This window comes from Carcharodon carcharias, chromosome 16 (assembly GCF_017639515.1).
Source record: "Carcharodon carcharias isolate sCarCar2 chromosome 16, sCarCar2.pri, whole genome shotgun sequence".
In the NCBI taxonomy this organism is placed as follows: Eukaryota; Metazoa; Chordata; class Chondrichthyes; order Lamniformes; family Lamnidae; genus Carcharodon; species Carcharodon carcharias.
Window position 1 is genome coordinate 22,166,723 of NC_054482.1, and position 26,076 is coordinate 22,192,798.

Genomic DNA, 26,076 nt, shown 5'->3' on the forward strand with positions numbered 1-26,076 from the left:
CCACAGTCTCCGATGGTCTCCGGTGGTGCTCACTCCTGCCACAACCCTGGCCTTCTTGGTCATAGCAGGCAGTTTGCGATGGCCAGCTGGGCAGATGATGTCTCTTCTCCTATGCACCTTGTCTACCAGGACCTCCAGGTCCCGGTCAGAAAAGCGTGGGGCAGCTGGCACCATCCCTTCAGATGTGGCTGCTCTGTGTGACATTCTATTAATTAATGAATTAATTAATAAGTGTGCCAACTAACTTATTCACATATTATTCACAGAAATCAACTATTGACATCATCTCATCTATATATACTCTTAATGGTGTGGCTGAGAGAACGTATACTTGGTGCCTTGTATGTTGTAGCTGTCTGTCCAAGGTGACATGTTGTGCTCAAGGACAGCTGACAGCCCTATTGGCTTACTCCGTCTTATTCACACTGTTATGCAACTACACTGTCCAATTGTGAGGGACCTGGCCAAGGGTCCACAGTGTGGATGCATCCAGAGAGATGAGTGGCATTAGGGCAAGTGGATGGGATAATGTGCATGGTAACATTGTTTATTCATTCACTGAGTCTAGCCAGCTTTCTAAATCAGTGCATCTCACCTGCGTCAAGTAGTGATGGCAAGACAATGCTATCTCGATGTGTCTTGAGGGTTCACTCAGAGGTTTAGTTCAGCACACTTTTGATTAGGAAGCCTCAATGACAATTCACCCATAGGGAAAGCCCATAACAGGCCAACCTTTCTAGGACAATCTAACAGTTGGACAACATTTACAGCTTTGACACTTAGCTCACAACTCAATAACGTCTCCTCCAAGCCTCTGAATGTGCTGCATTCAAGTAACACTCAGACCAACAACTCTGAGAGGCGCTTTATATATGAGACCGGGTTGCCCGGCCTACATCGGGCCTGCCTCTGACCCCTCATCACTTCCCCAATTCCGATTCCAGCCGGCCCCCCCACCCCTGTCCGAAAATCAGACCTGCGGGTGGCCATTTTTAAAAGTCGGTTTGCAGAGCTGGGAATTCTCCTGTTGCTGAGCACCTGACCTGGGAGCGAAAATCTGAGGCCTGGCTCTGATGAATCTACGTTAAGTAATGCATCGTCAACAGGACAGAAATGGTTAAAATTCATATATGAATCTATAATTTAAGCCTGTATGATGGCATCAGGGATGGCCTACTTCTATAAGGAAGCCAACCTCAAGGGTAACCTCATTCGCAACAGCTTTTCCTGTACTGGGGGGACTACTGAGATATTTCCAGCAGGTTGGCTGATCAGAGAAAACTGTTGCTGCATCTCAACTACAGCAACATTAGAAAGATTTTTTTCCAATTAGAAATCAAAAGAAGCTTGTTATAACCATAGTGATGCAGGAACACTTGCCAGGTAGTGATGATTTTGAGCTCTAATTGTTTCTCTGAAAGCCTGCCATTGATGGACAGGTCCCATCACTTCGTAAGTTAGTGTTTGAAAGTATGGATCTGATGTGAGGTTTATAAGGTTACTCCAAGCTACAGATGTGACTTTCATCGTCCATCAGGCGAGATGTAAACTGATCTGTCTGTTCAGGTGGATGTTAAAAGATTCCATTCACTATTCGGAGTAGGGAGATACCTCTGTGTTCTGGTCAACACCACAGCAAAGGAAGATTCAGTGAGTGGGCTTTGTGGCCCAACTTCAGGGACTAATGTCCTGAGTGCTAAGGTTGCCTGAAAAATATCTGACTCCAAATTGGGTCAGGCCATTTTGTTCAGGCAACCTTGCACATGCTCATGAGGGACCAAATTCCTGTTTTCAGCCACTTGTGGAGACTTGGCTGTCGAGCGAAGCAGGTGCACAGCCTGCTTAACTGCTCAGGTTTTCTACGTGGGGATGCAGCCAGCTGATGAGTGCGATGCCCTCCAGTACTGGGGTCCGTTTCCCGATGTCACCCCCACCTCCTGGGACTTGGCTGCTGGAGAAAAGGATGGCCTGAAATTTGATTTTTCAGTCCGGCAAGCTGCCTGCGGAGACATCGGCCGGCCCAGGCATCACAACCCATCAACGATAGGAGGCCTGAGGAGCAATTTCACAAGATCCTCAAGCTGCCGTCTTCCCTGCACCCATTCGCTAATTGAAAGCTGGCCATCAATGGTTGTTCATCCCACTGCTGTCTGTGAAATGCAGTTGGACAACATTAGCTCCGTTTTTGTCCATGCAATCGAGTCAGTCAGAATGCAATTCGAGGTAACAATAACGGCAAGACACTGTACAATTGCAAGTATTTCTCCTCATCATATCGTAAAACTCTGTTTAATTACTGTACCATGTCAACTGAAATGCTGAATTACTAACACAGGAATGTCATTCAAATTGTGCTATCAGGAGGCACAGAGGTTAAATACCCATCAAGATCATGTTATACCTTGCCAATATTTTAGTGAATTAAGCACAGAAAGGGCTGATAATGAGCAGCAAGTCCACCGGCATCTGAGAAATAAAGACAGGTTAGCATTTGTGGTGGGACCCTTCGCCAGCCAGGTGTGATGATGTGTTAACCTAGCTTTCCTTTTCATTCTCTGAGCAAATTGATGAGCCCTTACGTTTTTACTTTGTGCATATCTTCCCGTTTTTGTGGAGTAAATTTCTTCCCAGTTGAACATTTACGAAACAGTAAGAACTTTTAGACAGCTTTTAGTTAAAAGGACAGAACAGCGCCCACCATGGCTTTAGGCCTCATGCAGAGTTTTACCTTTCATACAGCATCCCACTGATTGGAGGCAGCCAGTGAATGGTTACAGAGTTCACAGTCTGTCTTATCACATCCGGAGCCATTGAAATGGGTGATGGCTTTTTAGAATGGATCCATCCTTGATACACCAGGTCCAGGTAACAATGCATACGTGCCACTTGGTTTGGTGTAAACTTATTAGTACAGCTATCATCTGTAGAAGAAAAAGAAGAAATATATGGAGATAAGCATGTTTTATTTATACTTCTTGATTAATTCTTGTTTGAAGAACTTCCCGATGTCAATGCTGAATGTAGTATTTTAATGGCTTTAACCTGTGACCCTTAGCCTCTTTATCACCATTTATTTTTGAAGCCATGTTCCGCATTTTAACTTTTCCATACCATTTACGACTGTCTGCCTCCACATGTTGCCTCATCACAAATCTGTAAAGCCCAAGTTTCTCCCATCATTTTTCATACTTTAGCCTTCCCAACACAAGGGATCAATTTTGAGGCTTTCTTCTACACTGCCTCCAGCACTTGGAGGCCTTCCTTGTGTCATAGTGACCAGAACTGGACATAGGGAACTCATGGTATGGTCTGATTAAAGTACTGGGCAGTTTTAACATGACTTCGCTGACTTGCTCCCTTGTCTTGACAGCAAGCACTCAGTATTCTACTTGTTTTGTTGACAATTGCCATGTAGCATTTGGACAAGTTGACAAAAGAGTCTACTAAAATCCCTGGATCCCTTTTAACTTGAACCCTACAGATTTTACACGAGTCATGGAGGATTTATTGGCTCACCACTACTTCCTATATGCAGATTGTAGTAACTAGATGCATTGTCCCTCCTTCCTGCCAATCATTCATCATGTGATGCGATTACAGGGACTTCGACCAATAAGCTTATTGCGTGGGTAATCCTGTGGGGGGGGGCTTTCGACGGAGCGACCGCGTCTAGTGTGCAAGCACCTCTACATGTCTCCTAAATAAAGTTTAGCCTTTTCTTCACCAAACCTGCTGCTCCATCAAATTATTACATTTGGCGACGAGGGTAAAACCGACTTCTGCTGCGTACTTTGCCCTGGTTGACGTGAATAAAATGAAGTGGAACAATATTTATCAGTCATGCCGCTGTTTGGAAGCATTGAATCATACACTGCTAACATTGAAGATTGGAGTCTGTATGTCAAGTGACTTGGGCTCTATTTCATTGCGAACGAGATTACTGCTGAAGAAAAATGTAAAGCTATCCCGCTGAGTGCATGTGGAGGAGAAACGCATAACCTGATTCGAACCCTGACAGCCTGAACACGCTCAGTTCTAAGTCGTACAGAGAGTTAGTGCAACTTGTGAAATCGCACTTTCAGTCCAAACCGTCTGTGATCGTGCAGCGCTTCAAATTTAATTCGGGAATTCATGCCCCGGGAGCGTCCATTGCTACCTTTGCGGTGAATCTGAAACAGTTAATTGAATGCGGTGAGTTTGCGGTTGTCTTGAATGAGATGCTGCGGGACAGGCTTGTATGCGGGGTCCAGGTCGATGCCATACAGCGCTGCTTGCTAGCCGAATCTGACATCGATTTCAAGTGTAACCTGGAACTTTCTCTCGCTATGAAAAGTGCCGTGAAAGACTCACAGGCTTTGCAGCAAATGGATAATGGTGCCATATTCCATGTTGGGTGGGAACCTGCCGCTGAGTGTGGCGCAAAAAACAGAACAGCAGATTTTAAATGCGACTCTATGCCTACTACACGGAGACATAGGAAGCCTAATGGTAACACGTCAGCCAGAAAGATATGCATTTGCTACAGATGTGGAGGAAATCATGGAACAGATGTTTGTAGATTCAAAGAGGCAGAATGCAATTGTTGCCACAGGAAAGGACACCTGGTTAGACAGTGCAGAACAAAGGATAGGCAAACAGCAAAATAACAAATGGATCTGATTGAGCTAACTGATGCAGCACAGGCTGAGGCCACTACTGCTGATGTATACTCTCTGTATCATGTGACTGCTGTTAAATCTGAGCCCATCACAGTGACAATGCAGGTGAATGGCAAGCAACTGCAGACGGAGGTGGATACCGGTGCTTCAACTGCTGTTGTTGGGGAGCACACGATCAAGTACCTCGGTGAAGAGAGTCAGCTATTGACGTTGGAGTAGGCATCTGCCAAGTTGAGAGCTTACACTGGTGAATCCATTCAGGTCAAAGGCACTGCTGCTGTCCCAGTCTGCTACAAGCAACAGCCAGCCCGATACCCTGTGATAATCATAAAGGGGGAGGGGCCAGTCTTTTGGGTCAAGATTGGCTGCAGAAAATAAAACTCAACTGGTCAGAAATATTTTATTTGAAGTCCGATGGAATTCCAGAGCTCTTGAAGAAATATGGCACTGATTTTCAAGAGGAATTGGGGAAAATGAAGGGTATGCAAGCTAAAATGCACGTCTATCCCCAGACAACACCACGTTTCATCAACGCCAGACCCATGCCTTACTCATTAAAAGAAAAAGTGGAAGGAGAGCTGTGCAGGTTGGAAAACCTGGGAATAGTTCAGCTTGTCCAGTTTTCTGAGTGAGCTGCACCCATAGTCCCAGTTGTCAAGCCAGACCAGACTATACATAGATGCAGTGACTACAAACTGACAGTCAGCAAAGCAGCAAAGCTAGACAACCTCCCCATTCCTAGAATCGATGACTTGTACACCTAGTTAGCAGGAGGCAAATTACATATAAAACTAGACATGGGTCATGCCTATCAACAATTGGAATTGGATAGCACGTCAAGAGGATACATGACAATTAACACCCATAAAGGCCTCTACCAGTACACCCAATTACCTTTTGGAGTTTCATCAGCATGCGCTATTTTTCAGCGATCCATGGAGAGTCTCCTGCGGGGACTTCCAGGGGTGGTCATGTACTTAGGTGATGTTCACATCACTGGACTGACCGAAGCTGAGCATTTAGCTGACCTTGAGGAAGTGCTGAGAAGACTTATGGAAGCAGGTGTGAGTTTGAAGTGAGAAAAATGCACATTTCAAGCATACCTGGGCCACGGAGTGGACACTGTGGGATTGCATCCTGTTGAAAACAAGGTCCAAGCAACTAAAGATGCACCATCTCCCTCTAATCTGACTGAGCTTAAATCTTTCTGGGGTATGATTAATTACTATAGCCGATTTTCACCTAATCTCTCCACTGTACTGGCACCACTACATTTGTTACTGAGGAAGAACGACTGGTGGTCATGGAGTTCACAGCAAGAAGAAGCCTTTGTAACAGCAAAGAAACTGTATCATTCATCATGCCCACCTAAAGAACCAGTGTTGACATGCGATGCTTCTCCTCATGGTGTAGGAACCATTCTATCACATCAAATGGAGGACGGATCAGAAAGACCCATTGCCTATGTTTCAAGAACACTTTCCCAAGCTGAAAAGGGCTACTCCCAGTTGGAAAAAGAGGGATTATTGGTCGTATTTGGGGTCAAGAAGTTTCACCAATAGCTACATGGGCGACATTTTACAATTGCGCCTGACCATAAGCCACTGGTAGGTTTGTTCAGCGAAGGCAAAGCTAATCCACCTATAGCTTCAGCAAGAATTCAACGTTGGGCTTTGATGCTATCAGTTTACGAGTACACATTCACGTACCTCCCTGGCTCACATATAGCCAAAGCAGCTGCACTTACTTGTCTTCCATTACTAAGCAGTCTTGTCAATACACCCGTTCCACAAGAGTTAGTGTTATTGTTAAGTTTCTTGGATTCATCATCTGTACGTACCAAACAGATCAAGAATTGGATGAACAGAGACCCAGTACTGTCAAAATTCAAAGACTCTGTTTTACAAGGGTGGCAAGGAACACTTGTGTCTGATGACTTACGACCATTTTATTCCAGAAACGTTGAACTGTGTTGTCAAGATGGAATTTTGCTGTTGTGTTCAAGAGTCGTGGTCCCATCACAGGGTAGAGAGTCACTCGTGGCAGAGCTCCACAGTGCACACCCAGGCATATCGAAGATGAAGATGCTGGCACGTGGCTACATCTGGTGACCAGGAATAGACAGTGACATTGAGAGCATAGTTAAACAATGTTCCCTTGGCCAGAAGCTACCTGTTTCAGTTCCTCTTCACCCATGGGAATGGCCTGGTCGACTTTGGGTTAGATTGCATATTGACTATGTGGGACCATTTCTAGGCACCATGTTCCTGTTGATCATCGATACACATTCAAAATGGTTGATGTCTATGAAGTAACATCACCAAATTCATCTGCAACCATTGAAAAGCTGTGTCATTCCTTCCGTATGCATGGTTTACCTGAGGTTATTGCTTTCAATAACGGAACAGCTTTCACCAGTGTGGAATTCCAGAGATTCACGGACCTGAACGGTAGCCAGCACATAAATACCGCTCTCTGGTATCCTTCACCCAATGGTCTTGCCAAAAGAGCTGTCCAGACCTTTAAAGCTGGTATGGAGAAGTTATCTGGAGGTACCCTGGAGTCTTACCATTCCCGATTTCTCCTATGTGACCACACAACCGCACATACCACTACAGGCTCGACACCATCAGAGTCACTGATGAAACGCTGTTTGTGTACGCGTTTACTCTTGGTATTTCCAACTGTAGAGGAGAAGGTGACATAGAGGCAGAATAATCAAAAATTGAACCACGATCTATGCAAGGCGCGTACATTCCATGTAGTTGACCCTGTGTATGTGCGTAATTTTGCAACGGGACCCTGTTGGACTCCAGGAGCCGTCTTTACAGAGACTGGTCCATTATCTTTTCAAGTGCAAGTTAAAGATAGAATTGTAGGTAAACACATAGATCATATTGAGGCGAGAGAAACATCCCAACGAATGCAATATCAACCTGTGATTGATGTTCTGCCACCAACTTCTGAGGTGTGTGATTGTCCTAGAGCTGATATTCCAGACATATCTAATGAGTTAAAAACAAAAAACTGCGGATGCTGGAAATCCAAAACAAAAACAGAATTACCTGGAAAAACTTAGCAGGTCTGGCAGCATTGACGGAGAAGAAAAGAGTTGATGTTTCGAGTCCTCATGACCCTTCGACAGAACTAGGTGAATCCCAGGAAGGGTTGAAATATAAGCTGGTTTAAGGTGGTCAGTTGGGGTTGGGGGGGGGGGGGTGTTGGGTGGGGGGAGAGAAGTGGAGGGGGTGGTGTGGTTGTAGGCAAAAGCAGTGATAGAAGCAGCTCATCAAAAGATGTCACAGACGGCAGAACAAAAGAACACCTAGGTGTCGAAGTTGGTGATATTATCTGAACAAATGTGCTAATTAAGAATGGATGGTAGGGCACTCAAGGTATAGCTCTAGTGGGGGTGGGGGGAGCATAAAAGATTTAAAAATATTTAAAAATAATTGAAATAGGAGGGAAAAAGAAAAATCTATATAATTTATTGGAAAAAAAACAAAAAGAAGGGGGAAGAAACAGAGGGGGGGTGGTGGGGATGGAGGAGGGAGGTCAAGACCTAAAGTTGTTGAATTCAATATTCGGTCCGGAAGGCTGTAAAGTGCCTAGTCGGAAGATGAGGTGTTGTTCCTCCAGTTTGTGTTGGGCTTCAATGGAACAATGCAGCAAGCCAAGGACAGACATGTGGGCAAGAGAGCAGGGTGGAGTGTTGAAATGGCGAGCGACAGGGAGGTTTGGGTCATTCTTGCGGACAGACCGCAGGTGTTCTGCAAAGCGGTCGCCAAGTTTACGTTTGGTCTCTCCAATGTAGAGGAGACCGCATTGGGAGCAACGAATGCAGTAGACTAAGTTGGGGGAAATGCAAGTGAAATGTTGCTTCACTTGAAAGGAGTGTTTGGGCCCTTGGACGGTGAGGAGAGAGGAAGCGAAGGGGCAGGTGTTACATCTTTTGAGTGGGCATGGGGTGGTGCCATAGGTGGGGGTTGGGGAGTAGGGGGTGATGGAGGAGTGGATCAGGGTCTGAACTTGTTCTCCCACTGAACAATTTCTCCTTCAACTCCTCTCACTTCTTCCAAATAAAAGGTGTGGCTATGGGTACCCGCATGGGCCACAGCTTTGCCTGTCTCTTTATGGGGTATATGGAACATTCCTTGTTCCAGTCCTACTCCGGCCCCCTTCCACAACTCTTTCTCCGGTACATCGATGATTACTTCGGTGCTGCTTCGTGCTCTCGTCAGGACTTTGAAAAATTTATTAATTTTGCTTCCAATCTCCACCCCTCCATCATTTTCACGTGGTCCATCTCTGACACTTCCCTTCCTTGACCTCGCTGTCTCAATCTCTGGTGATAGACTGTCCACCAATATCCATTACAAGCCTACCGACTCCCACAGCTACCTCGACTACAGCTCCTCACATCCTGCTTCCTGTAAGGACTCCATCCCATTCTCTCGGTTCCTTCGCCTCCGTAACCTCTGTTCTGATGATGCCACTTTCAAAAACAGTTCCTCTGACATGTCCTCCTTCTTCCTTAACCGAGGTTTTCCACCTACGGTCGTTGACAGGACCCTCAACCGTGTCCGGCCCATCTCCCGCGCATCCGCCCTCATGCCTTCTCCTCCCTCCCAGAAACATGATAGGGTCCCCCTTGTCCTCACTTATTACCCCACCAGCCTCTGCATTCAAAGGATCATCCTCCGCCATTTCCGCCAACTCCAGCATGATGCCACTACCAAACACATCTTCCTTTCACCCCCACTGTCGGCATTCCGTAGGGATCGTTCCCTCCGGGACACCCTGGTCCACTCCTCCATCACCCCCTACTCCCCAACCCCCACCTATGGCACCACCCCATGCCCACGCAAAAGATGTAACACCTGCCCCTTCGCTTCCTCTCTCCTCACCGTCCAAGGGCCCAAACACTCCTTTCAAGTGAAGTAACATTTCACTTGTATTTCCCCCAACTTAGTCTACTGTATTCGTTGCTCCCAATGCGGTCTCCTCTACATTGGAGAGACCAAACGTAAACTTGGCAACCGCTTTGCAGAACACCTGCGGTCTGTCCGCAAGAATGACCCAAACCTCCCTGTCGCTTGCCATTTCAACACTCCACCCTGCTCTCTTGCCCACATGTCTGTCCTTGGCTTGCTGCATTGTTCCATTGAAGCCCAACACAAACTGGAGGAACAACACCTCATCTTCCGACTAGGCACTTTACAGCCTTCCGGACCGAATATTGAATTCAACAACTTTAGGTCTTGACCTCCCTCCTCCATCCCCACCACCCCCCCTCTGTTTCTTCCCCCTTCTTTTTGTTTTTTTTCCAATAAATTATATAGATTTTTCTTTTTCCCTCCTATTTCTATTATTTTTAAATATTTTTAAATCTTTTATGCTCCCCCCACCCCCACTAGAGCTATACCTTGAGTGCCCTACCATCCATTCTTAATTAGCACATTTGTTTAGATAATATCACCAACTTCGACACCTAGGTGTTCTTTTGTTCTGCCGTCTGTGACATCTTTTGATGATCTGCTTCTATCATTGCTTTTGCCTACAACCACACCACCCCCTCCACTTCTCTCCTCCACCCCCCCCACCCCCCAACCACCTTAAACCAGCTTATATTTCAACCCTTCCTGGGATTCACCTAGTTCTGTCGAAGGGTCATGAGGACTCGAAATGTCAACTCTTTTCTTCTCCGACAATGCTGCCAGACCTGCTGAGTTTTTCCATATCTAATGAGTTGCCAAATACAGAACTACCCAGTTCCAATGATGTATCTCCTAGTGCAGCTCCAGATCCCATTAATCCTGTTCAGGAACCTCCTTCAGTAGAGCTACACCGCTCTAACTGTCTCCGCTGAGCCCCTCAGAGACTGGACTTGTAATCACCAGAGACTGTACAAATATTTGCTGGTTTTATTGACATTTTTTACAGTAAATGTAAGCAATTTAAAGGGGAAGTGTAGTAACTAGATGTATTGTCCCTCCCTCCTGTCAATCACTCATCCCGTGTTGCGGTTACAGAGGCTTCGGCCAATAAGTTATTGCGTGGATAATCCAGCGGGCAGGGCTTCTGACAGAGTGACCGCCTTTAGCATGCAAGCGCCTCTACATGTCTCCTCAATAAAGTTTAGCCTTTTCTTCACTGAACCTGCTGCTCCATCAAGTTATTACGCAGACGTACAGTACCTTAGATTCATCCCTCCATCTGTTCTCCTTTTTCCACAACAAGTTACAAACATTGTCTTTCCTACACTCCTTCCTCACATTAGCGTGCCTTCTCTTTCCGAGTTCCCTATTAAAAGTTCCCATGCCTGCTCTAGAGTACATCACTAAACACTGGCTTCCCCTTTCACCTCCAACTCCCCATCCTCGCTTATCCTTCGGACAATTTACAGTCCAATCCTGCACATTAACCTGGATTCCTACTTTGTTAAGCTTCAACAGCGGCCTTTCAGGAGGAGCCTTGTCACATGCTTTTTAGAAGCCAACCAGGTTCTGAAGCTTTGCGCAGTCACTTTGAGATGTCTCTTACCCAAAAAACAAGCCAAAGAGGTTGGTTTCTAAAATCGTCACATTCCAAGCCATGTTGGTTGCTGTCTGCTGGGTGGCAGACACTCCTCATGGTCTACTCCTGATCATCAACCCAATTATGTAATCTAGCATTGAATTATTATGCCTGTTGGATCTGTAGTTGCCTGGGTTTGTCTCGCACTTATTTTGTAAATGGGCACATCTTTCCATCTACCAGAGCTTTCTGACTCATCAGAGGGAAGGAAGTTTTTACTTACCTGACTCTCAGGGAGTGGGTTGAAAGTCAGGGGGATCTGGAACTCAGCACTGGAGGGGTCAACCAGAGGGAGCCGGTCCACTAAGGCAGGGGGAGGTGGCCCGGGGGCCTGCAACCATGGAGGCTGCTGATCCCAAACCCAAGTGAGGGGAAGGTTAGAGGCCTTGTGGTGACGGGGAGGGGAAACTATCGGCCTGGTCATGATGGCGGGATGGGGAAGAGTGGGGAGGAAGGTTAGAGGAAAAGGTTGCTGGGGTGCCCCAGCCTTGGATACTCCTCAGGCACCCGGCTCACCTCCTGTATCCACCAAGTCACTTGGTTTTCCCAACTTAACAGGAGTTGAATTTCCAAAGCTGCGCACCAAAAAGACTTGTAGCCTCATAATCATATTCGAAGCTACAGCCCGCCCCCCTCCCAAGCTGCAAATGGATGGAGAAACAGATTTCTCAGCCTTTAACCTTGCCACCCAACCCTCTCTTTAAGAGTTAAAATCCAGCCCACTGCTGTATAATAACAAGGCTTCACAAATGTCATCTTTTGTCTCCCTTAGCCGATGGGGGAGGGGGGAGGGAACCATTCAAATTTAATTTTTGTTGGAGTTCAATCTTAAACCGGGAAGGGCTGCTACAGAAAACCTCTTTAAATTCTGTTTAAAATTCTATTTTTAAAGCAAGACAATAAATCATTAGGGAGAAGATTAACACATTGGCTCCCAAGATGCGTTCAAAGCATTGGATCCAATCAAATTAGAGCTAGAGTTTCAAGGGGGTGCAGAGGGAAAGTGCAAAAATGATGCATCTTGAGGGAAAACTGTGAATAAGAAACCAGAGTGTTTCAAACTATTCTACTATTGGATACATCACCATCCAATGGTTCGATATTAGTGTGATCACAGGCCAGGATGGAGGTGTGAGTGCTTTAAAAGTCTTCTCTGCCTCCATGCTAGCCATGGGAATAAAAACAAAAATCAAGCATTCCCACTACTGCTCATTATCCAGTGACTCCTGCTGGAACCTGGCTGCTGGCAAGTCTGGGTTTGGCTGCAAAATTCCACTGGTCGGCCAGCCTGCCAGCACTCACCATCTCAATTCACACATAAGAAATTGTTACTTTGGCAAGGAGCAAGAGAGCTGCTGACACCCACAGAGGCATGAGCCCGGCAAGGAGCAGTCGCTTCAGAAGAACAGTGGAAGGAAAAACACAGAAGACCGAGTTTGAGCAGGGTAACAGGGAGGAAAAGGAGTGTTGCTATACCTGCTGAAGCACTGCGCTTTCATTTCCTTCAAAATGGGTTGGCGTTTCGTTCTTTCTTTCCAAGAAAGTAATAGTAATAAATGTGGTCTCTATTCCCAGAATGGCAGTGCTGAATGTTGAAATATGGCATTAATTTTGGTGTTTAATAAGGTCAGCACTGAATGCAGGATTCTGATCAACCGTTTAAATATGGTGTTAATTTGTATTTGTTTGGGTTCTGTTTAAAGGTTTCCTAAGTGATAGTGCTCTGATAGAAAGTATGTGTTTTTAATATATCCTTATAACGTATTACTCGATGTCTCTCCCTTGCTGGCGACTCTCGTGGTTGGCTGTGAGTCAGAAGATTTCTACATTCACAACAGACCCACCATGATCACCAGGCAACAGAGCAACACAAAACTTTATAAACCTATTATTTACCTCATAAATATATGATTTACCTTATAACCAACCAAATTAGCTGGCCTGCCAACCTAGTGTTTACCTCATGTCCAATGCAACCAAGGCCACTCAGCTGTTCCCTCACAACAAAGTTTAGAATAAAAAAATATGTTTCCTGATTTGATCAAACCTGTCAGGTCGTAAATTATTTATTGGTATTTAAGGCTCAACAGTTAGTAAGTTAAGCTTCTGTAAATCCTGGTGTAAAACTGTAAGTGAGTATCTTTTATTTTGCAGTAACTTATTTATTTGTTTAATGATTATTTAATAAGCCTCACTTAATGTACCCAATTCTGGCAGAGGTATTGGTTTGAGCTAAAGTGAAACAAGGCCTCACTGGCTCAATTTGCCAGTGTTCTGAGAGAAGGTGTCAGAAATGGGCACACAAGTCAACATAGGGACTCTGGCAATACATCAAAATCCAGGGCATGAATACAATTGGGGCTAAGATCTACAGTTAAGGTGTCAGTGCCAATGGTGTCTACAGCTGTGATGAATAGGTCCAACCTGAGGATCAAGATGTCCTGATGTAGAGTGACAGAGTTGAACATACAAGTCAGTCAAATCATGCTATTGATCTCCAAGCATTTAAGTCCATTCCTGTCTGCAGCCTTGTTTGACACTCGATTGGACCTTTTCTATCGCCACATCAAACCCATTCTTGGCATAAAAATAACTCGCCCTGCCCTACAATGCCAACACTGTATCACATATCGAGTAGTGTGGAACGCCCTTGGGGCCATGCTCGGGATTACCTTTAGACTTTGCTGATACTCTTTAAAGCTTTCCAACATTGCTTCGATTTGTTGAAACAGCATCCTATAGAATGGAGACCACACCCATGTACCAAGCTCGTCAATAGTAGTTTTCTGAAATAGCTTAGCAGTCTGAACTTAATTATTCACATTAACTCTCTCTGATAGAGGTAGGAGCTCGAGTTACTGAAACATAAGATTATGCCAACCACTTGTGAATAAATGTAGCCGAAATGACCATCTCAGATGCAATGTAACCATTCAGATCAACTTTCTTGCACTCTTTGGGCTAAAGGGAGTTCTGGACTGTCTATTGTGGGCTCTATGATAGGTTGAGCAGTTCTTTGGGAGCTTTCAGAGGTTCACTCTATTGGCCGTTAATTAACACTCTCCAAGAACTTTCCACTGTATGGATAGTTGGTGAGGAAACCTGGAACAATTAAAACAAAGTCCAAAGATGTGTCAGCTTTCAATAGGATACTCAAGGACACAGAGGCTCAGGTAGGAGTGAACAGGATTTTTTCTTTGTGCATTTTGTATTTGTGCTGGAGAATGATACTCACTCCTTTCAGGCACCCAGGTCTGGTAAAGAACAACTAGATGCCAAGCAAATCTCCTGCTGCAAATCTCCTGCTGCTCTATTTCAATAATGAGCCTCAATTTGACCTTAGAAAACCATCCTGTCCTGCACAAGTCTGTTTTTTCTTTACCTTTCCCATAGAAAACAGAATAACCTACCATCACCAATTATTACCATGGTTATCAGTTTTCTCCCAATCGTCAAAAAAGTAACAGAAGGACTCATCAGTGGTGCCATGAAACAGCACCTACTCACTAATAACCCACTCAACAATACTCAGTTCAGTTTCTATCAGAACTACTTGGCTCCAGACCTCATCACAGCTTTAATACAATGTAGGCACAAGCGCTGAATTGCAAGAACAGCTACATTCAACACCAAGGTAGCATTCAACAGAGTACTGCACCAAGGAACCCTAGCATTTAGGCCAAAGCAATTTTATTCATTGGTACCCCTGCCACTAGACTTAGTATCACCCCTGAGACCAACAGGGCACTGAGACTGCAGTGCAGTAAAATCAAGAGGATGTGCTACAGCAACTCACCAAGGTTACTTTTGCAGAATCTCACACACACAATCTCACAGAATCACACAGTGCAGAAGAGGCCCTTCAGCCCATTGAGTCTGCACCGACATGTGAGAAACACCTGACCTACCTACCTAATCCCATTTACCAGCACTTGGTCCATAGCCTTGAACGTTATGACGTGCCAAGTGCTCATCCAGGTATTTTTTAAAGGATCTCCCTGTCCTGAAAACTCTACAACCAAGAAGAAGAATAACAGCAATGTTCTGGGAACATCATCATGTCCAAATGATGCACCATCCTCATTGCTGTTCCTTCATCAATGCTGGGTAACAAACCTGTCTGTCCCTACCTAACACCACTGTGAAAGCACCATCACTAAAGGACTGCAGACATTCAAGGGGGCCCACCATTACCTTCCCAGTACAACTAGAAATGAGCAATAAACATGGCCACATTCTGAGAACAATTTTTCAGACATTTGAGGTTACAAATTCAATCATAACCACAGTTTTATGCTGGAAACAAGGACATGAGTTAAGGCTGCCTAAACCCATTCGAACATGATACCATGCAACTGACTGACAAAACAGACTCTCATCACATCAGTTTAGATTGGATTTAAGCAAATTTGGATAAGCAAAAGGCTGGTGTCCAGCCCAATGCATTCCCCCTCCCCACCCCCAATACTTCATTGATTGCTAGGATGCATAATGACTGGAACCTAAGACTCAGACGTCTGATCCTTTTCCTATTTCAATGGCTCCTCATCCTCCAAGGCTCTAGTACATCATGCTTGTAAGTGGCATTTTACCTCCATAATTGATGATAACCCAAGATTAAAAATGTCAACATCAAGGAAGCACCAGTCCTAAACTGACAGGGCTGAAAGCAAAGAGATTCCCATGATGGGTGGGTGGACAGATGGACATGCAATTAGCTGAGGACTAAATGAAACAAGAGTGAGGTTTATGCAGTTGGAAAGAAATTAGCAAACATTGCCAACAGTCTTCAAGTTCATCCGGCCCTGGTAGACAGGCTCGTTCATTTTCTAAAAGAGAGGACAGAAAAAGCCAGGGAAGCAATAGAAACATGACAATAAGAGGTCAAATGTAATGGGTTTGCTTATCAATAGCAGCAACCAACAGTGCAAATAGAATGCTGAACTAGAAACAGAACTAGAGAGTATACTTCAGCCCATCTCTGCACCTTAAAAGCTGTGTCTGGTATTGATCACTAATATACAAGGGAGGCTTTGAAATCTTGAAGTCAGTGCAGAACATAACCATCAAACTGGCCCTAGCATCAGAAGTTGCAAGTTAAAGTAAAACTGAAAGAAACCTGAGGCAGAATCATCTCAGATTTACACTAAGTGCGGTAGTGAGTGGGTAAAATGATGTTTTACCCTGCCACAATGGTGGCTTTTCATGCCATATTGTCCCAAATGTGCCATATTAATTATGCACTCCCGGGAAACACGTCGTTTCCATAGCGGGCAGGCTCTCATTCGCCGACCAAGTCATCGCCTTGCCGCTTCATCATGCCAGGTGCCACACTTAAAGTCCAGCCATGTGCACACTTCTCAGTGCTTCCAGCCCACGACTGCTGCAAAGAAAACATGGCCTCGAAAGGCCAAAAAGACTGCAGCCCCCAGGTTCAATGATGCATCCTTCGAGCATCTTTTGGACACAGTGGGGACTTGCTATGATATCCTCTACCCCCCCCACCTCTGGCTGCAGATTCGGCAGCAACCTCGCTAATCTGGCTTGGGAGGCAGTGGCAGCAGTGACCAGCGCCAACTCTCTGCAAAAGTGAACAGCCACCCAGCGATGCAAGAGGATGAATGATCTCCTCCAATCCGCCAGGGTAAGTCAGTCTTCTCATCACTCCCAACTCACAAACCCATCTCACATCCACAGGGCCCTCACTCACTACTGGTTCAAGGGACATCACCATACACTTTCAAACGCACCTTCATTATACTCATCCCATCCATGGGACCACTCACCACCCACGCATGCCAGGCATACTCACTATCTGCCCTGGCAGGCATCCTGCTTACACTCTCTCTATCTCTATTCATGCAGGACAAGCTGGCGCACAACAAGAGGGAGAGGTCGCAGACCGGTGGAGGAATGTCTGAAATCAAGGTCCTCACAGACTTGGAAAATAGAACCATCCAGCTGGCCAGCGAGGATCTGGACCGTTCCTGTGCTACTAAGTGAGAGTCCAGCAGTGCAACATCCATCAGACATCCATGCTGTGAGTCAGTTCCCCTGTATCACAGGCCACTGCCATGCACTAATTATCTTCTCTTGCTTTCGCAGGCACATCTGAGAAACAACCAAGGAAGTCCACGACACAGGGCCTCCAATCCAGCCCTGAAGACAACTCAGAAGAAGAATCTGGAGGCACCCTCTTGAAGTCCCATCACAGCACTCACCCACACTCTCCACCAGGGCAGGGACACATGTATGTCCCTGTGCTGTTGAAGGGTGTGGGTAAGCGCTGTGACGGGTCTTCCAGGCTGCTTATTTCCAGCTCTTCAATGGAGAAGGAGCCCTCTTAGCTGGAGGTGAGGACGTGGATGGAGCTGAGGGACTGGCTGGCTGAGGGTGTCAGTCATTTGGCAGAGCTCCCTGTGAACCAAAGTAGAGATAATTAGTGCATGGCAGCAGAGTCAAAAGCAGCAGAGAGAGCACTCACATTTGTGTTGAGAGAGTGATGACATGGTGCAGCATCCTTACCTTGCTGTTCACTGCCGACTTCACCATTGCCACAGGCACAGTCCACGCCCTCACAAGTCAGTGTGATGGCACACTCCTCAAAGTGAGTGAGGGCCCTCATGTGGGCCACTGCACCCCCAATCTGGGACCTCTCCCTGCTGTTGCGAGCAGGCTTTTCCCGCTTGAAAACATATGGAGAGAGTGAGCAGGACATTTGACACTGCATGGAATGTTTGTGTGGCGAGCGGAGCCATGGGCGGGATGAGGACATGAGCTCGCAAGGATATGATGGAGATGTGAGGGTGTGTCTGAGAATTAGTGGTGTTGTCCCTTGAGGTATGAGATCCCTGTGGGTGTGTAATGGGTTTGTGAGTGTGTGAGTTGAGAGTGATGAGAAGAGAGAGGTACCCTGGTGGAACGGACGAGACCATTCATCCTCTTGAGGCCCGGGGTGGTTGTCCTCTTTTGCAGGGCATTGGTACTGACCACCGCTGCCACTGCTTCCCATGCTGAATTGGTGACCTTGTTTGCTGCTCTTCACCAAGACCGAGCAGGGGTAGAGGACATCACGGTGGGCCCCCATAGTGTCCAAAAGACACTCGAGGGACACGTCATTAAACCAGGGACTGCAGTCTTCTTCCTTTTGGGGCTATGTCTTCTGTGCAGCAGTCCTGGACTGGAAGCACTGAGAGGTGTGCATGCAGCTGCACTTTAAATATGGCACCCAGCATGAGGAAGTGGCAAGGTGATGGCATGGCAGGCAAATGAGAGCCTGCCCACCATGGAAACGGCATGTTTCCCAGTAACGTGTGATTGATGGGGTAGGATTGGGATGATACAGTGTTCAAAAGCCGCCATTGAGGCCAGCAGGAAAAACATTCTTTTTCCTGCCCGCTACCACGCTTAGTGCAAATCTGGGACAATTCCGCCTGATAATCAAGTGACAGGAATTGGAGAGTATGAAAATTTGAGCCTGTCTTCACATCCTTCTCATCCAAGACAGAAGCTTGATCAACTCTTTAGGTTATTCAAGAGAATGGTTTCACAGTATGTTACACCCTTGGACACAGAAGAAAAAATATTAAGGAATGTTTTTCATAAAGTAAGCTGACAGAATTTGGCCTCACTATCCTTAAGGAATGCAGGTAAAACTCAGCCAGAGTGAAGTTGTTTTGATCTCTATTAACTGTCCCCTACTGGAAAGCTACATACGGACTTTACTGGATATTCATTCATATTGGATATGCACTTGGATAATAGGTTTGGGGTATCGGAAATCTAAAGGGATAGGCTTCAATCGACTGAATGGCCTTTTCTCATCCTCCGCTTTCTTCATGTTTTTATGTACACATTTAAAGATATGACCAGCTTCAACTGTGATGTTGGTCATATAGAATGCATGCCCTGTAATATGTGGGAAGTCATGGACACCACATGTACAGGAAGTGATGACCACATGTGCAGCAAGTGTCACCAGCTGCAGACCTTGACCTCCAGGTTTTGGAGCTTGAGCAACAGCTGGAGTCATTATGGTCCATCTGCGAGGCTGAGAGCTATGTGGATTGCACATTCAGAGAGAAGGTTACAACACAGCTTAGGAGTCTGGAGGCAGAAGGGGAATGGGTGACCGCCTGGCAGTCCAAGAGAAATAGGCAGGTAGTGTAGGAGTCCCCTGGGGTCCTGCTTGCCAATCGATTTTCCATTTTGGATACCGGTGAGGGCCATGGTTCTTCGGAAGAGTGCACTCAGAGTCAGGTTTGTGGCACTAAAGGTGGCTCTGCTGTACAGGAGGGGAGGAAGAAGAGGGGAAGAGTAGTAGTGATAGGGGATTCATTAGTTAGGGGAACAGTCAGGCGTTTCTGTGGCTGTAGACATGACTCCAGGTTGATATGTTGCCTCCTTAGTGCCAGGGTCAAGGGTGTCACGGAGGCTGCAGGACACTCTTCTGGGGGAGGAAGATCAGCCAAAGGTTGTGGTCCACGTTGGTACCAATGACTTAGGTAGGAAAGGGGATGGGGTCTGAAAACAGATATTAGGGAGCTAGGAAGGAGATTAAAAAGGACCTGGAAAGCAGTAATCTCAGGATTACTCCCAGTCCCACATGTAAGTGAGTATAGAGATAGGAGAATTGAACAATTGGACGTGTGGCTGGAAAGCTGGTGTAGGAGGGAGGGTATCAGGTTTCTGAGGCATTGAGACCGGTTCTGAGGAAGATGAGGCCTATACAAGCCAGACGGTCTACACCTGAACAGGGTTGGGATGAACGTCCTCGCAGGGAGATTTGCTAGCGCTGTTGGGGAGTACAGAGGATGGGGGGTTTAAACTAGATCGGCAAGGGTATGGGAATCTGAGGGAAAATTCAGAGCAGGGAATAGGTGATGGAGAATTAGTAAGTGACTCTGAAAGACAGAAGGGGCATAGGTTAAAAAATGCACAGCACATGAATTTGGCAGTGTTAAAAGGTGTATGTGTAAATACAAGGAATATAGCAAATAAAGCCGATGAGCTGAGGGCACAAATAGACAGATGGCAGCAATGATATCATCACTACGACAGAAACTTGGCTTAAGGAGGGGCAAAAATGGCAGCTGAAGATCCCTGAATATAGAGTTTTCAGGTAGGATAGAGAGGGGGACAAAAAGGGTGGGGGTGTAGCATTATTGGTTAAAGAATCAATTACAGCTGTGTGGAGGGATGAAATACTAAATGAAGCATCAAATGAGGCCATATGGGTTGAACTCAGAAATAAAAAATGGGCAGCCACATTGCTAGGAGTGAACTATAGACCTCCAAGTAGTGGAAAGGAGCTAGAAGAGCAAATATATAGGCAAATTTCTGTGCACAAACAATAGGGCAGGAATAGCTAAGGACTTCAACGACCTTCATATCAATTGGGATATGAACAGTGTGAAGGGCACAGAGGGCACAAAATTCTTGAACTGCATTCAGGAGAACCTTTTCATTCAGCATGTTACAAGCCCAATGACAGGGAACACTATTCTAGATTCAGTTTTAGGAAATGAAGCTGGGCAAGTGGATGAAGTAGCAAGAGTGACCATTTTGGAAATAGTGACCATAATACAGTCAGATTTAGCATCATTATGGAAAAGGACAAAGATAGAACTGGAGTAAAAGTTCTAAATTGAGGGAAGACAAATTTTACAAAGCTGAGAAGTGACCTGGCAAAAGTGGACTGGATACAGCTACTGGAAGGGAAAATGGTGGCAAATCAGTGGGAGGCATTCAAAAGCAAGATTCTATGGGCAAACTGTAGACATGTCCCCACAAAGAAAAAGGATGGTACTGATAAATCTAGAGCCCCCTGGTTATCCAGAAGATGAAGTAAGATGAAGCAGAGAAAAAAAGCTTATGACGGTCACAAAAAGCTTAATACTGTAGAAAGCGTAGAGGAGCGTAAACAGTACAGGGGTGAAGTGAAAATGGAAATATCAAACAGAGGATACAAAAAAATATTGGCAGGTAAAATCAAAGAAAATCCAAAGATGTTTTACCAGTACATTAAGAGCAAGAGAATAACTAAGGAAAGGGTGGGGCCTATCAGAGATGTACATGGTAACTTGTGCACTGATGCTGAAGATGTGGGCAGAGTTCTCAATGAGTACTTTGGCTCTGTCTTCACTAAGGAGAGGGATGAAGCAGACAGTCTAGTTAAAGAGGTGGAGTGTGAAATATTATATATAATAAGCATAGTGAGAAAGAAAGTACTGAAGGGACTGACATTCTTGAAGGTGGCTAAATCGCCAGGACCAGATGGATTGTATCCCAAACAAAAACAGAATTACCTGGAAAAACTCAGCAGGTCTGGCAGCATCGGCGGAGAAGAAAAGAGTTGACGTTTCGAGTCCTTATGACCCATCGACAGAACTTGAGTTCGAGTCCAACAAAGAGTTGAAATATAAGCTGGTTTAAGGTGTGTGGCGGGGGGGTGGGGGGAGGGGGGGGGGTACAGAGAGAGAGAAGTGGAGGGGGTGGTGTGGGTGTAGGGACAAACAAGCAGTGATAGAAGCAGATCATCAAAAGATGTCACCAACAATAGAACAAAAGAACACATAGGTGTTAAAGTTGGTGATATTATCTAAACGAATGTGCTAATTAAGAATGGATGGTAGGCCACTCAAGGTATAGCTCTAGTGGGCGTTGTATCCCAAGTTGTTAAGGGAAGACAAGGAGGAAATGGCGGATGCTAGGATCATTTTCCAATCCTCACTAGATACAGGTGAAGTACCAGAGGATTGGAGGTCTGCAAACGTTGTACCAATACTTAAAAAGGGTGAGAGGGGTAGGCTAGAAAACTATAGGCTGGTCAGTCTGGTTTCAGTGGTGGGCAAATTATTGGAATCAATGTTAAGAAACAGGATAAACTGTCACTTAGAAAGGCCCAGATTAGGGGAAGATTGTGTCTTAGTAACTTAATTTTTTGAGGATGTAACAAGGATGATTGATGAGGCTAGTGCAGTGGATGTTATCTACATGGATTTTAGTAAGGCATTTGACAAGGTCCCACATGGCAGACTGGTCAGAAAAGTGAGGCCCCATGGGATACAGGGGAAGGTGGTGAGTTGGGTCCAAAATTGGCTCAGCGACAGGAAATAAAAGGCAATGGTTAATGAATATTTTTGCGAATGGAAAGCAGTTCCCACTGGTGTTCCACAGGGCTCAGTGTTCGGTCCCTTGCTGTTTGTTGTATATATTAATGATTTGGACTTAAGTGTGGGTGGCATGATTGGGAAATTTGCATATGACACAAAAATTGGCCATGTAGTTGATAGTGAAGAGGGTAGCTGTTATCTCCAGAATTATATCAATGGTTTGGTTGAGTGGCCAGAAAAGTGGCAAATGGATTTCAATCTGGAAAAGTGTAAAGTCATGCATTTGGGGAGGGCAAACAAGTTAGGGGATACTCAATATATGGGAGGATGTTCAGAGGGGTTGAGGATGTGAGAGATCTTATCGTGCCTGTAAGTTGCAGGGCTGGATAAGATGGTAAAGAAAGCACATGGAATGCTTTCCATTATTGGGCAATGTATTGAATACAAAAGCGGGGATGTAATGATGGGGCTGTATAGCTGGAATTTTGTGTACAGTTCTGAGCACCACATTACAGGAAGGAAATAATTGCTATGGAGAGAGTACAGAGGAGATTTACAAGAATGTTGCCAGGGTTTGAAAATTGCAGCTATGAAGAAGTTGGATAGGCTGGTGTTGTTTTCCTTAGAACAGAGGAGGGTGAGGGGTAATCTAATTGAGGTACACAAAATTATGAGGGGCTTAGATAGGGCAGAAAGGAAAGACTTGTTTCCCCAAGCTGACAGGTCAATTACCAGGAACATAGATTTAAAGTGATTGGTAGAAGAATTAGAGGCGACATGAGGAAAAATGTTTTCACCCAGATGGTAGTGGGCATTGGGAATTCACTGCCTAAGATTGGTGGTTGAGGCTGAAATGCTGAACTCATCTAAAAGGCACCCGGATCTGCACCTGAAGTGCTGTAACATGCAAGGCTATAGGCCAGGTGCTGGAAAGTGAGATTAAAAATGAGCGGATAGTTTCTTTTTCTCTCTTTCTTGGCCGATGCAGACACAATGGGATGAATGGCCTTTTTCTGCGCTGTAACGTTCCTATGGTTCTATGTTCAAAAATCAGTCCATTCTCTACAATGAACAATGAAGAATGGGTAAGGCCCCAGGATGATTAGAATGCATAATCCACTGAGGAATCAGGTAGAAGGCATATGTTAAATATACACTCAGCTCACAAGGAACAAGAAATGCAAGAGCCTAATGCATTACAATAATAAAGCAACAATGTGGGGCACCTCCCAGATTTTAGTGGGGAGAGTGATTCTGAGATGGAATAATATGAAAAAAAGATCCCATCCCAAATACCTCGAGAAAGAATACAATTTCAATGTATTCTCAGAATCATTACAGTGCAGAAGGAGGCCATTCGGCCCACTGTGTCTGCACTGGCTCTCCAAATGAACAATCGCCAAGTGCTTTTCTCCCGCCTTCTCCCCATAACCCAGCACATCCTTCCTTTTCAGCTACAGTCTAATTCCTTCTTGAAAGCTTCGATTGAACCTGCCTCCACCACACTCTCGGGCAGTGCACTTCAGACCTTCAGGCCCGCTGTGTAAAAAGGTTTTATTCTCATATCGCTTTTGCTTCTTTTGCTAAATACTTTAAATCTGTACCCTCACATTCTTGACCCATTCACAAGTGAGAACAGTTTCTCCCTATCTACCCTGTCCAGGCCCCTCATGATTTTGAATACCTCTATCAAATCTCCTCTCAACCTTCTTTTCTCCAAGGGAAACAGTCCTATTTCCCCAATCTATCTTCATAACTGAAGTTCCTCATCACTGGAACTATTCTCGTGAATCTTTTCTGCACTCTCTCCAATGCATTCACACCCTTCCTAAAGTGTTGCGCCCAGATCTGGCTGCAATGCTCCAGCTGAAGCTGAAGCAGCGTCTGACACAATTTGAACATAACCTCCTTGCTCTTGTACTCTATGTCCCTATTAATAAAACCTAGGTTACGGTATGCTTTATTAACTGCACTCTCAATCTGCCTTGCCACCTTTAATGACTTATGTACATATATACCCAGGTCCCTTTGCTCCTGTACCCCCTTCAGAATTGTACCCCTTATGTTATATTGTCTCCTGGTGTTCTTCCTACCAAAATGAATGACTTCACATTTCCCTTCATTGAACTTCATCAGCCATCTATCCGCCCGTTCTACCAACTTGCCTCTGTCTTTTGAAATTCTAAACTATCCTCACAGTTCACAATACTTCCAAGTTTTGTATCATCTGCAAGCTTTGAAATTGTGCCCTGTATACCAAGATCTAGGTGATTAATATATATCAGGAACACCAAGGATCCCAACACTGACCGCTGGGGAACTCACTGCAAACCTTCCTCCAGCCTGAAAAACACCCATTAACCAGCACTCTCTCTTTCCTGTCACTCAGCCAATTTTGTATTCATGTTGCTGCTGTGCCTTTTATTCCATGAGCTATAACTTTGCTCACAGTTCTGTTGTGTGACATTGTAACAAATGCCTTTTGGAAGTCCATCAACAGGATAGACCTCATCAACCCTCTCCGTTACCTCTTCCAAATCTCCAGCAAGTTAGTTAAACATGATTTTCACTTAAGAAATTCATGCTGGCTTTCCTTAATTAACCTGCATTTGCCCGTGTGACTATTAACTTTGTCTCAGATTATTGTTTCTAGAAATTTCTCCACCAACAAGTTAAACTAAGCGGCCTAAGCGACAATTGCTGGGTTTATCCTTACACCCTGTTCTGAACAAGAGTGAAACATTTCCAATTCTACAGTCCTCTGGCATCACCCCTGAGTTTAAGGAAGGCTGGAAAAACGGCAGCCAGTGCTTCCACAATTTCCACTCACTTCCCTCAGCATCATTGAATTCATCTCAACCGGTTCTGGTGCCTTATCAACTTTAAGTACAGACAGCCTGTCCAATGTCTCCTCCTTAATTTAATTAATTTGATTTTACACTCTTCTAATATCTGAATTTCCTCCTCTTTCACCATGGCCTGGGTACCCATCTTCTTCCTTGGTAAAGATAGGTGCAAAGTAAGAGGCTATGCCCTCTGCCTCCATGTGTAAATCCTCTTTTTGACCCCTAATCACCCTACTCTTCCTTTTACCACCCTAATACTATTTATATGCCTGTAAAAGACTTTAGGATTCCCCTTTATGTTAGCTGCCAGTCTCTTTTCATGCTCCCTCTTGGTATCTCTTATTTGCTTCTTCATCTCCCCTCTGAAGTTTTATATTCAGCCTGGCTCTCAGTTGTATTTTTTATCTGACATCGGTCATAAGTACACTTACTTTTTCTTTATATTCATTTCTATCTCTTTTGTCATTCAGGGAGATCTGGATTTGATTGCCCTATCTTTCCCTTTTGTGGGAATATACCTTGACTGTGCCCAAACCATCTCTCGTTTGAAGGAGCCCATTGTTCAGCTACCGCTTTCCCAGCCAACTTTTGCTTCCAATTTATTCGACCTAGATGCGCTCTTATACCCCATTGAAGCTGGCTTTCCCCCAGTTAGTTATTTTTACCCTGGATTGTGTTCTTTGTCCTTTTAATTTTATAAAATAGGTCAGATTGCAATATGATGGATTGAATATCCGAGATTCAACTGGAGAACAAATTAATTTAAAAGCAAAATGCCATGGATGCTAGAAATCTGAAACACAAACAGAAAATGCTGGAAAAGCTCAGCATGTCTAACAGCATCTCTGGAGAGAAAAAAAAACAGAGTTAACATTTCAAATC

The 26,076-nt window shown here is 45.0% G+C and overlaps 1 protein-coding gene across 1 annotated transcript in view; it reads right to left on the reverse strand.

Annotated features, from left to right (window-relative positions):
* The window catches only part of pappa2 (pappalysin 2), a 641,043-nt gene that overhangs the window by 348,169 nt on the left and 266,798 nt on the right, over window positions 1-26,076 (reverse strand). Inside the window, exon 5 of the mRNA XM_041207795.1 lies at window positions 2,729-2,921. Coding sequence (XP_041063729.1) covers window positions 2,729-2,921 — 193 coding nt within the window. The remainder of the gene's footprint in view (window positions 1-2,728; window positions 2,922-26,076) is intronic.